Source organism: Phacochoerus africanus, chromosome 10, assembly GCF_016906955.1.
Source record: "Phacochoerus africanus isolate WHEZ1 chromosome 10, ROS_Pafr_v1, whole genome shotgun sequence".
NCBI lineage: Eukaryota > Metazoa > Chordata > Mammalia > Artiodactyla > Suidae > Phacochoerus > Phacochoerus africanus.
Window position 1 is genome coordinate 10,315,910 of NC_062553.1, and position 11,789 is coordinate 10,327,698.

The 11,789-nt window shown below is 51.2% G+C and overlaps 1 protein-coding gene across 10 annotated transcripts in view; it reads left to right on the forward strand.

Annotated features, from left to right (window-relative positions):
- Positions 1–9,595: 9,595 nt before the first annotated feature.
- The window catches only part of CPEB2 (cytoplasmic polyadenylation element binding protein 2), a 71,159-nt gene continuing 68,965 nt past the window's right edge, over positions 9,596–11,789 (forward strand). For all 10 annotated transcript variants that reach the window (XR_007137583.1, XM_047799376.1, XM_047799378.1 and 7 more), the window contains exon 1: positions 9,596–11,290. Coding sequence is in view for 9 of the 10 variants with exons in the window: in XM_047799376.1 (XP_047655332.1) it covers positions 9,596–11,290 (1,695 nt within the window). In the remaining variant the exon portion in view is untranslated. The remainder of the gene's footprint in view (positions 11,291–11,789) is intronic.

The following is an 11,789-nucleotide window of genomic DNA, read 5'->3' on the forward strand; positions in this document are numbered from 1 at the left end:
GTCTGATATCCAATGAGTAGAGTGGGAGACTGAGAAATGAGAAATGGACACATTAACCCGAAGCTATGCAAACTACCTGAGGCAAATTTTGTTCCTGGGCACTGGTTTTCCAACTGCAAAAGAGGAATACCATTTGCTTTTGCTTTACCTACTCACAAAATATATTGTGACAAGTAAGGAGGATAACAAATGAAAATCCCATTGGAAGCCAGGATTAGAATGTGTTTCAGTGTGTGATTTCTTCTGCCTGCCTTCTGCATTTGCCTTACCTCAATATCCCACACGCATCCCAGGGCTCCACCCATGACCAGCCTAGCGGGGCTATGTCATAGCATGTTGGACTCCAATTTAGTAGGTCAGTTTCAGCACAGAATCTCACTGTTCATGAATCTGTCAAAATAATTAGGGCTGGGAAGTATCATAACTGGTATCAACAGCAAACATTTATTAACAGCCTCTCTGACTATGCACAGAATAATGCATATGTCTTCTGTTTCAATCATGGTTGTATCACCAGTGCCTAGAACAGTGGCTGGCACATTGTAGTCACTTGATAAATAGTGAACCAAGAGAACTAAGGAAATAAAAACAGATAAGGCATAGCCATTGCCTCCAAGATTTATAATCTAGTCAAGTCGACTCGGCCTAAGGAGAAAAGGCAAGAAGCAATGGAAGAGTTCAGTCAGTCTACCCAAGGGCCCAAGAGCATCATGGCAGGAATTACTGCAGAGGCTGAAGGCTTATTTCCTACCTGGGAGAACTGTAGTCAAATGACAAATCTCCCAGGCTTCACAAAGGGTAACACAACCTGGAAGACCTTTTATTGAGTTTAAGTGTTGTACTTTATCAGCAGGGGAAGATTCTAGATGTTTTCCTTTTGTCAATGAGTTCATCGTTGGATGGCATAGTAAGTAGAATGAATACTGTAATAAGAGGAATGGAGGTTTCAGTGCAGTATTGTCAAAGAAAATGTTGGGAAGGGGTGTGAGGTTTTTTATTGTTATTTGTTATGGTCTATTCATTTTATTTATTTATTTTTTCTCCAGCAAATATAACTCAATAATACTAAAGTTCTCTAAAAAAAATGGCACATCTCCTTTTTAAAATTTTATTTATATTTTATTAGGGTACAGTTGATTTACAATGTTATATTAGCTTTAGGTTTATAGCAAAATAAATCTGTTATACATATACATATATCTATTCATTTTTCCTGTATAGATTATTACAGAACATGGAGTAGACCTCCTTGTGCTGTATAGTAGGTCCCTGTACAGCAGGGACCTATAACCTATATCAAACAATGTGGACTATATATACACCCTAGATATAGTAGTGTGCATGTGCCAACCCCATCCTCACAATTTATCTCCCTCCCCTCCAGTTTCCCCTTTGGTAACCCAAAGATTGACCTTGAAATTTTCAAATGTTTCTGTCCTACCAAAAAGTTCTTTTGTATCATTTTTATGAGCGTCCACATATAAGTGATATCCTATGATATTTATCTTTCACTGCCTGGCTTACTTCACTTAATATTATAATCTCTAGTTGCATCCATGTTGCTGCAACTGGCACTATTTCATCCTTTTAAATGGCCAAGTAATATTCCATTGTATATATGTACCATATCTTCTTTATCCAGTCCTCGGTCAATAGATATTTAGGTTGTTTGCATGTCTTGGCTAGCGTAAATAGTGTTACAATGAACAGTGGGGTGCATGTATCTTTTCAAATTATGCTTTTCTTCGGCTATATGCCCAGGAGTGGGCATATGGTAGAGCTATTTAATTTTTCAAGAAACCTCTATATAGTGGTTGTACAAATTTACATTCCCACCAACAGTGTAGGAGGGTTCCCTTTTCTCACACCCTTTCCAGCATTTATTGTTTGTAGACTTTTTGATGATGGCCAATCTGACTGGTGTGAGGTGATATTTCACTGCAGTTTCTATTTGAATTGCTCTAATAATCAGTCATGTTGAGCATCTTTTCATGTGATTTTTGGCCATATATCTGTCTTCTTTGGAGAAATGTCTCTTTAGATCTTCTGTCCCTTTTTTAATTAGGCTGCTTGTTTTTTTATATAAAGCTACATGAGATGTTTGTATTTTTTGGAGATAGAGAATCTGAATAGACTAATCACAAGTACTGAAAATGAAAATGTGATTTAAAAACTTCCAACAAACAAAAGCCCAGGACCAGATGGATTCGTAGGTATATTCTATCAGTCATTTAGAGAAGAGTTAACATCAATTTTACTGAAACCCTTTCAAAAAATTTCAGAGGAAGGAACACTCCCAAGCACATTCTATGAGGCTACCATCATCACCCACATACCAAAATCAGACAAAGATACCACAAAAAAAGATTATAGGCCAATATCACTGATGAACATAGATTCAAAAATCCTCAACAAAATATTAGCAAACTGAATCCAATAATATATCAGAAGGATCACACACCAAGATCAAGTGGGATTTATCCCAGGGATGCAAGGATCCCTCAATATCCACAAATCAATCAGTGTGATACACATCTCCTTTTAAGTGTCCTTTGGAAATATTTTCCTCCTTCTCTCCCTCCCTGCTTGCTTTCCTTTCTTCTTTCTTTCCTTTCCTTTATCTTTCCTTCCTATAGCCCTAATTGGGCAACTACTAATCAACAAAAATGTTCTGGGAACAGTGTTCCAGGTATCATGCCGGCAAGAAAGGTGCAGAGATATGTAAAGGAAATCCATGACCTATACAAACTCACAATCTAAAAGGGCAGATGACCAAGGCAACATAATTATGTCTGTGTGACACGTTATAACAATAAAAACTTTTTTTTTGTCTTTTCTAGGGCCACACCGGCGGCATATAGTTTCCCAGGTGAGGGGTCCAATCTGAGCTGTAGCCACCGGCCTACACCACAGCCACAGCAATGCAGGATCCGAGCCACATTTTCGACCATACCACAGCTCACAGCAACGTTGGATCCTTAACCCACTTGAGCTGGCCAGGGATCAAACCTGCAACCTCATGGTTCCTAGTTGGATTTGTTAACCACTGAGCCACGACAGGAACTCCAATAAAAACATTTATTACAACAACATTACAGACATAGAGAGGGCTCAACTCACTGTCTAGGAGGAGTCAAGAAAGGTGATGGCATCTGAACTGGGTCTTGAAAGGAAAGGAAGCATTTGTTGATGAAAAGAGACATTCCAAGAAGTAGAAACAGCATGTGCAAAGGCCCAGAGTTATGGACTGACATGGCTGGAGTTCCTGTTGTGGCTCAGTGGGTTCGATCCCTGGCCTTACTCAGTGGGTTAAGGATCCGGCGTTGCTGTGAGCTGCGGTGTATGTTGCAGATGTGGCTAAGTTCCTGTGTTGCTGTGGCTATGGCTCCGATTTGACCCCTAGCCCAGGAACTTCCATATGCCGAGGGTGTGGCCCTAAAAAGAAAAAAAAAAAATGACGTGGCTTATTCAGAAAATCTAGTAGTCTGAGTGATTGGTGATAAAGCCAAAGTGGCATGTTGCAAATAAATTCTGAAGGGTTCTGTCTACTAGCAAGCTAGGACTTGATGCTGTGGAAGCTAGGGAGTGGATATTGACAAGGACAGGGTAACAGGATCATAATTGGGTTTCTGAGACTACTGAAGAGAAAAGATTCAGAAGAGGAACTGGCAGGAAAGCCAGCTAAGAGGCTGTGCACTAGGACAGGACAGAGGAAAGATTCAGAGATAAGACATGGGTAGGGGAGAGGGAGCTTTGAGCAGCATTTCTGCGGTAGAATTGACAGAGTATAGTAACCAATCGTTTTTGGAGGGTGAAAGAGAAGGAAAAAGAGGATAACTCAAGTTTCCAGCTTGTGGGGTGATGCCATTGGCCAGACAGGGAGCAAAAGGGGAGGGTGGCTTGGGGGAAGATGGTAAGTTCGGGTAGAGACACCTGAATTCCTGGGTCCGAGATAGAGGACATTTAAAAACATGAGAGTGAGAATTCCCATCATAGCTCAGCAGTGAATGCACCCAACTGGCATCCATGAGGATTTGGGTTCGATTTCTGGCCTCTCTCAGTAGGTTAATGACCCGGCATTGCCTTGAGCTGTGGTGTAGGTTGCAGACGCAGCTCAGATGCCGTGCTGCTGTGGCTCTGGCGTAGGCTGGCAGCTACAGCTCTGATTGGACCCCTAGCCTGGGAACCTCCATATGCCATGGGTGCGGCCCTAAAAGGACAAAAATAAATAAATACATACATACATACATAGGAGTGTATAAAGTCACCTCCAAAGAGTACACAGAAGTAGAGAAGCTAAGGAACTCCACCACAAAAGGGTACAAAAGAGAGAAGGGGGTGGAGGAGAGGATGAAGGAAGGTTTAGACAAGTAGAAGGGAAACCAGAAGTAGTTGAAGATGGTGTTACCCTGGGATGCTATGTCAAGAAAGCACCCAGAAGTGGGACAGGGTCAGTAGGGACCTTAACTGCTATTTCCCCCAACCCAAAGCCAGAACTAATGAGCTCCCACCTAATGACTAGACCTTTACCATCCTGTGGGGTCAGTCACATTTACAGGATGGGCGGTGGTAAGAAACGAGCATCCTGGAGGCTCAGCATCAATTGACCTCATTGTCATGCGCCCTAAACCGGTTCTCTTTCTATGAGCTGAAGCCTTGACTCCCTGTCTTTGCTCACATCCCTGTAACGAACATCTGTGCTTCCTTCTCTTTCCCCAGTACCCCAGTCCCTGCAGCCAGAGTCCTTCTCTAGGATCTTAAGACAGAAGTCTTGCCTTTTGGGGTCCAGATTTATCCATTCCCTGGTGTCAAGATACCGAGCTGCCCAGTCTGTCCTCACTCACAGATGCCTGGAACTATCTTCCCTTGTGTATAATTCCTAGGAGTATCTAGGTGATGTTTGGGAAGCTTTGGCCAACAAACAAGCAATGGACGAACAGACTCTCATATTACTACAGCATATTTGTAGCGATTACTTCCTAAAATTGCTGTTCATTCATTCCATGATGCCTTCATTCAGTGTATGCATTTGACATCTCTTAGATGCCTACTGTGTGCCCGGACTATTCCAGGATACTCGAGGATGCAGAGGTAAACAAAACAATGCACCTTCCCTGGCAGGGCTTGCAAACTAATGGGGAGGATAGATAAACAATTTAAGTACATAGTGGGCCAAATGGAGAAAACTAAAACCACTACAAGACAGAGGGAGGCTGGAACAGAGGGAGAAGGCTGCTGTTTTACAATGGTGGTAGGGAAGATATCACTGAGAAAATGACCTTGAGCAGAGACCTAAAAGAAGAGAGGGAAAGTAATAAAGTAAGTGCTGCTGATATTGCCGGGACAAGCATTCCAGGCAGTGGGAATTGCAAGAGCAAAGGCCCTGTGGCTGACTTGGCCTGGTGTGTTAAAGAAATGATCATTCCATTGTGGGGTAGAAGGAGGGATTGGCGTGAGCAGGAGGCAATCAAGAAGAACCTTTCAGTTGTTGAAAATGTTTTGACTTTTATTCTAATAAGCATTTAGTCAGAGAAGTTGATGTGTTCTGCCTGAAAGGAACCTTCTGGTTGCTTCATGAAGAATAGATTGTGGACAAGATCAGAAGCCAGGAAACTAGTTAGGAGTTGAGAGCAACAATTCAGGGCAGAGAGAATGGTCATCTGGACCAGGTTGCTTCTGGTGAGAGTGGTGAGAGGTAGTTGGATTCTGGATAGAACTTAAAGGTAGGACAAGCAGCATATAATGATGGCTTGGATATGCTGCAAGAAGAATAGAAGTCAAGAATGATGGAGTTCCTGCCGTGGCGCAGCGGAAATGAATCCGACTAGGAACCGTGAGATTGAGGGTTTAATCCCTGACCTTGCTCAGTGGATGAAGGATCCGGCATTGTCTTGAGCTGTGGTGTAGGTTGCAGATTCGGCTCAGATCCCACGTTGCTGTGGCTGTGGCATAGGCCAGCAGCTACAGCTCCAATTAGACCCCTAGCCTGGGAACCTGCATATGCCATGGGTTCAGCCCTAAAAAGACAAAAGACAAAAAAAAAAAAAGAATGACCCCATGATTTTTGGCCTAACCAACTAGAACAATGGAGTACCATTTACCCAGATGGGAACTAAAGAGGTGGGGGAATTGAATTGGGGGCATGGCAGTTAAATTTGGGATGTCCATGAAGCCATGTCCTGAGCAAGCACGCGGGAGGAGGACCTGGAGCACCAGTGGAGGGACTGGCCTCAGATGGAAGCATGGGGGTGTGGCCGTCCACATGCCAGGAGGGAAGGCAGGGTGTCCAGGGGCAGATTCAGAGTGACTGGAAAAGGGAGTTGAGTCATGAGGACCTGGGGAAGTTCTCCTGTAACTGCTCGTATTTTCTCACTAAAATAGGAAGCCAGGTCAGCAGTTGATTGAGGACAGGGGAGGTGTGAGGAGGCTCTAAGGTGGAGAGCTATGAAATAGTCTTCTAGGACAGTGCTTTTCAGTTTCAGCTCATGACCTAATTGTGAGTTGTAAAATCGAGTGATTTGAGATCAATTAGGTGATTTTAAAAAGGAAAATTGTGAGTCAATTGCATGTAGGAATTGCTTAATACAGGCTTTGTTTTTATTTCTTTGTGTATGTGTGTGTCCTGGTTTGTAGCAAAATATTTTTGAAAACACTGGGCCAGGGCAGTGGGAGGAAATGAACAAGGCATTGTCAAATTACAGTCAGGGACCAAGTTAGGTGTCATAGAATTAACATATTTTCACGTAAATACAGTCAGAATATAGATTCCTAAGATCCTGGCCTTGGACCTGCTAGAGAACCACAACCCCTCCATCCCTCCTTCCCTCCCACCTCTACCTTCAGGATCGGAGAGCTTCATGTGGGAATATTTGCAATGATGGGATGCTCATCAGCTTAAAAGCTCTAGATTTCAGAATATAACTTTCCTCTTTATGAAAAGCAGGGCCCTCATAACACCCTGAGATGGTAAAGTAGTGAGTAGAGTGTCTGGCACTGGGACTTTGGAATCTAGTGTACTTAATATGAAGTTTGACCTTATTACCTAATACCAAACTTGAGGGCCTTTTTCTGTTTTGGGAAAGTCAAAATGCTCTAACACAAAACCAGCCTCAGCACACCACGAAATCTTATTTTTGTTCAAACTTTAGCCCAGAATGGACCCATTTGACTTTTACATGTATGCTCTCTCTTGCCTTATATTGCACTAACTGATCTTTTAAAAGATGATTGAGCTAATTTTCATGCCTATATTTGCAAGATTTGTCACTGGATCCTCAGATGAGTCCAATCAAATATAACTTTACTTAGAAAAAAAAGTTCCTTTTTAAGACTTTCTAGGCCTCTGTGGCTGAATATTTTCCCTACAAAATAGGTTAATGAATAACAGTTAAGAAATATGTCAATAGGTGCTGTGAAAATGGCCATTTGTGTTTTTAATTCCAATAAGCTCTAGTTATTTTCTAGACGTGGTAATTTAGAATAATAAAAACTACTTCTCCAGTTCTATATTTTGCTTGATTGTTAAAAATGGTGTTGAGATTACCAACTCAAATCAATTTTCTATGTACCCACTGATTTCTAAACCATTTATGAGCTGTTTTTAAAAAGCACTTTTTCCTTATTATAAAGACAATATCAAACTTAGTTCATTAGAAAGGATATCAGACATAAACATTATACATGGAAGGTATTTTCCCTTTGTAAATTGTTCTCTTTCTACTGTATTTATTGTGATTTATATAAATTTGAAGCACTGAAGCAACAAAAGCAAGAATGAAATGTAACTAATAGAGAATGAGGACTCATAAAAATGTACTCTGCCTAAATAAGAGTAATTTATAACACTAATCTTAGTTCAAGAGGTGCTAATTTAGAACACTATTTAATCTTAGTTCAGAGGTAAATCGAAATCAAGTAGACTCTAAACCCACTTTCTGTTCTTTGGGGATTATTAATCTAGTACTCTTTCTGTAGTTTCACTTCTCTAAATGCCAAGAAAAAGTTAAAACTGCAAAACAGGACATGAAATTCCTCTTACTAGTATAGATCACTCTGCTATTCATTCACCTATTTTTTTTTTCCCTGTATGTAAAATGTTTCTTTAGAAAATACACAGGTTTAGTCCCTTTTCCAAGGCTTCTAACAGAAGCTCTACCATGGAAAGCTCTGGCTCCCCTTCCATTTTGCAAGCCTCAACAAGTCTGCTGCTGAGTCAGAATCTCCTTTTTTTCCCCTGGTGTGAGAAATCTTTCTCCCTTGAAAATTCATAAAGCTTCGGAAATGTTTAAATTAGAGTCTCCCCAGGGGGAAGGGGCGGGGATGCCAGAATGAATGTGGCAAGGAGGGAGTGCCCCACACCGCAGTCCCCAGGGTGGCACATGAAACGCTTTCTGAAATTGGAGGACTTGGAGCGGGCCCAGGGTTACCATGGGAGCTCGCCTCGGAACCCATCACATGCATATCTGTGTGTAAATAACCACACGGAGCCACGCTAGGTTCCAGGGACTTTGCCCCTCAGTACCGAAGTGAAAACGATTTGGTGAACGCCAGGGCTTCAGTTTACCCTAAAGAAAACACTTTCACGGGGCTGCAGGATGACAGCACGCTGCACGAGAGGCTGAAAACAGAAACCAGCGCGGAAAGGCGCTTTCCCCACTGCAAGGAGGGCTCGGAGTCCCGGCCACAGTGGGGCCAGAGGCGTGGGCGACCCGCTGGGCAATGTGCCAGGCGGGCAGAGCCCCGCACCAGCGAGTCGGCCAGAGGCCTCCCCCACCAAGCCCCGGGATCGGAGAGACAGGGTCCCCGCTCCCTCGCGCTGCGGACCACAACACTGAGAGCCGCTGCGAGTCCGGTCTCAGTTTCCCCTGTGGGCCAGCGCTGCCTAGGGAGGACCTGGTCCCTGCAGCCGGGCTCCTGTGACCGAAGACCCGGCGGAGGTGACAGGAAGGAGGCGGGACCCCGAGGTAGACCACAGAGAGGGGAGGTGGCGCGAGCGATCTAGAGCTGGCTCCACCAGGACCCCGCGCGGGTCGGGGCAGTTGCCCAGGAACGGTCCGCGCCTCCTGCGCGTGCTCGCCCTCGTGCGCGCGAGCGCTCAGCTCTCTTCGGCCGCCCGCTGTCCCAACCGGCCTCTCCATTCCCCCGGCGCGGGAGAAGCCGGAGGCTACGCGCTGCTCGCGCCCGCGATCCCCCCCTCTCCCGAGAGCGCGAGCGCGCCCCGGGCCGAGCCTGCTTGTTAACGAGGGGCGGGACGGGGGCGGGGCAGCGGGGGGCGCGGCGGCCTCGGGCCCGCGCGTGCCGGGACGCACCGCGGGGGGCGGCGCGATTGTGAGGTGGCGCTGACGCACGTTCCGGGGTTTTTAAGCCGCCAGGGCGGCGGCAGCCGGGGCGGCGCCCGAGCCGGTCTCGGGAGGTGGCGGTGGTCGCCGCGAGGGCTGGTGGGGCCGAAGTCGGTGCCCCCGGCTCAGTCACGGTGTCCCTCTCTCACTGACTCTCCCTCCTTCCACCACGGCGGCCGCGCCGCCCCAGATCCGGCGGCTTCTTAGGCGGGGCAGCGGACGGGGCGCGCATCCTCCCGCTGCCACCGGCCTGATAAATGAGGGACTTCGGGTTTGGGGTGCTGCAGACCGCCCCTCTCCGAAGCAGCAGCCCCGGGTCCCTGTTCAGCAGCGGGGCGTACGGTCCCTTCGCCGCGGGGCCCGCCGCGGCCGCCGCCCCGCTGCCCTCCGCCACGCCCTTCGGCCCGCTCTCGCCGCCGCCGTTGCCTGTCACCGGTTTCTCGGAGGCCGCCTCCCCCTTCTCTATCCCCCTCGGCTGCGGCGGCGCGGACAGCTCGGCCGCCGCCGCTTCCTCTTCCTCCCCGTTCCTGGCGCATCAGCAGACCATGCAGGATGAGCTGCTGCTGGGGCTGACACAGCAGCCGGCGCGGCCGCTCTCGGGGGCGGCGGCCACGGAGAAACTCCCCAACCACCACCCCGGCGGCGGCACGAACGCGGGTGTGACCCACCTCCTCCCCTCCCAGGACTTCAAACCGAGTCTGCACCACCCCTCCTCCTCCTCCGCCTCCTCCTGCTGCTGCTGCCGCACCTCCTCCCCGCAGGACTTCAGTAAGCGGCAGCAGCAGCAGCTGAGCAGCCAGAAGAGGAAAGAGTTCAGCCCTCCCCACCTTCCCCACCCTCCGGACTCGAAGCCGCCGCCGCTCCACTGCCCCGGCCGGTTCAGCCCACCGCCGCCGCCGCCGCCGCCCGGCCCGCTCCTCCAGCCGGCGCAGCTAGCCCAGCGCCAACAGCAACAGCAGCAGCAACAGCAGCAGTTCAGCCTCCCGCACTCGCAGCACCTCCCGCCGCAGGACTTCGCCCCGCGGCAGCGCCCGGCCGACCTGCCCCCGCTCCCGCAGCTCCAGCCTTCGTCGCCCGCAGCCCCGCGGCGCCGCCACGGAGGCGCGGGCAGCCCTCGCAAGACCCCGGCCGCGGGCGAGGGCAGCGCCGCCGAGTCCCCCAATGCTGGCTTGGCCCCCTCGACGCCGCCGGTGAACCCCGCGCCGGGCTCCATGGAGTCCCCCAACCACCCCTTGCTCAACAGTCCCAGTAACCTTCTGCCCGGCGGGGCGCTCGGCGCGGGCGCCTTCAGCAGCCTACAGAGCCCGGACCTTCCGCACCCGGGCGGCGGCAGCGGCGGCGGCGGGGGCGGGGGGCCCCCCGGAGGCGGAGGGGGAGGCGGCTCCGCGTCGCCGCCGCCGCTGCCCGGCTTCGGCACCCCCTGGTCGGTGCAGACCGCGTCGCCGCCGCCCCAGCCCCAGCCCCAGCCGCCACCGCCGCCGCCCCAGCCGCAGCCGCCGCCGCCGCCGCCCCAGCAGCCGCCGCAGCCGCAGCCGCCGCAGCCGGGCTCTTCGGCCGCCACCCCGGGTGGCGGCGGCGGCGGCGGCGGCTCGCTCAGCGCCATGCCGCCGCCCAGCCCCGATTCGGAGAACGGCTTCTACCCTGGGCTGCCGTCGTCCATGAACCCGGCCTTCTTCCCCAGCTTCTCGCCCGTGTCTCCGCACGGCTGCGCTGGGCTCAGCGTGCCGGCGGGCGGCGGCGGCGGCGGTGGCGGCTTCGGGGGCCCCTTCTCGGCGGCCGCCGGGCCCCCGCCGCCGCCGCCCGCCATGAATTTACCTCAGCAGCAGCCCCCGCCGCCCGCGGCGCCGCAGCCGCCGCAGAGCCGGAGATCGCCCGTCAGCCCGCAGCTCCAGCAGCAGCACCAGGCGGCCGCCGCCTTCCTGCAGCAGAGGAACTCCTACAACCACCACCAGGTACGGCGGGCGGCGGCCCGGCTGCGCCGCGGGCACCGTGGAGACCGCGGGCGGGGCGGCCCCAAGGAGCCGCGGCGAGGACCCCTCGCCCGATCGAGCGTGGACCCGGAGGGCGGAAAAGGGTGACGGAGCTGGGACACTGGCCCCGGCGGGGCGGGAGGGCTGTGGCCACCATGGGCCGTGGGGCCGGGAGGCGGGTCCGGCTGGAAGTGGCCCCGAGCCGGGCGCCCCCTCGAACGCCCCGGCTCGGCGGTGGGGGCTGGGGCCAGGGCGCAATGGCGCCGGGGCCGAGGGCGGCCGGCCGGGCGCGATGTCCCTCCCGTCCTTCTTGGCGGGCGACCCCGGAGCCCCGCCGGCGCTCCCTGGCCTGGGAGGGGGCCGCCGTCCGGCTTCCCCGAGCTCGGGAGACGCGGCGAGGACCGGCCGGGGCCCGGGGCCTCGGGACCCGCGGGTCGGGCGGCGGCCTCCGAGGGGGAGCGGCCGTGGGAAGCGAACTGGG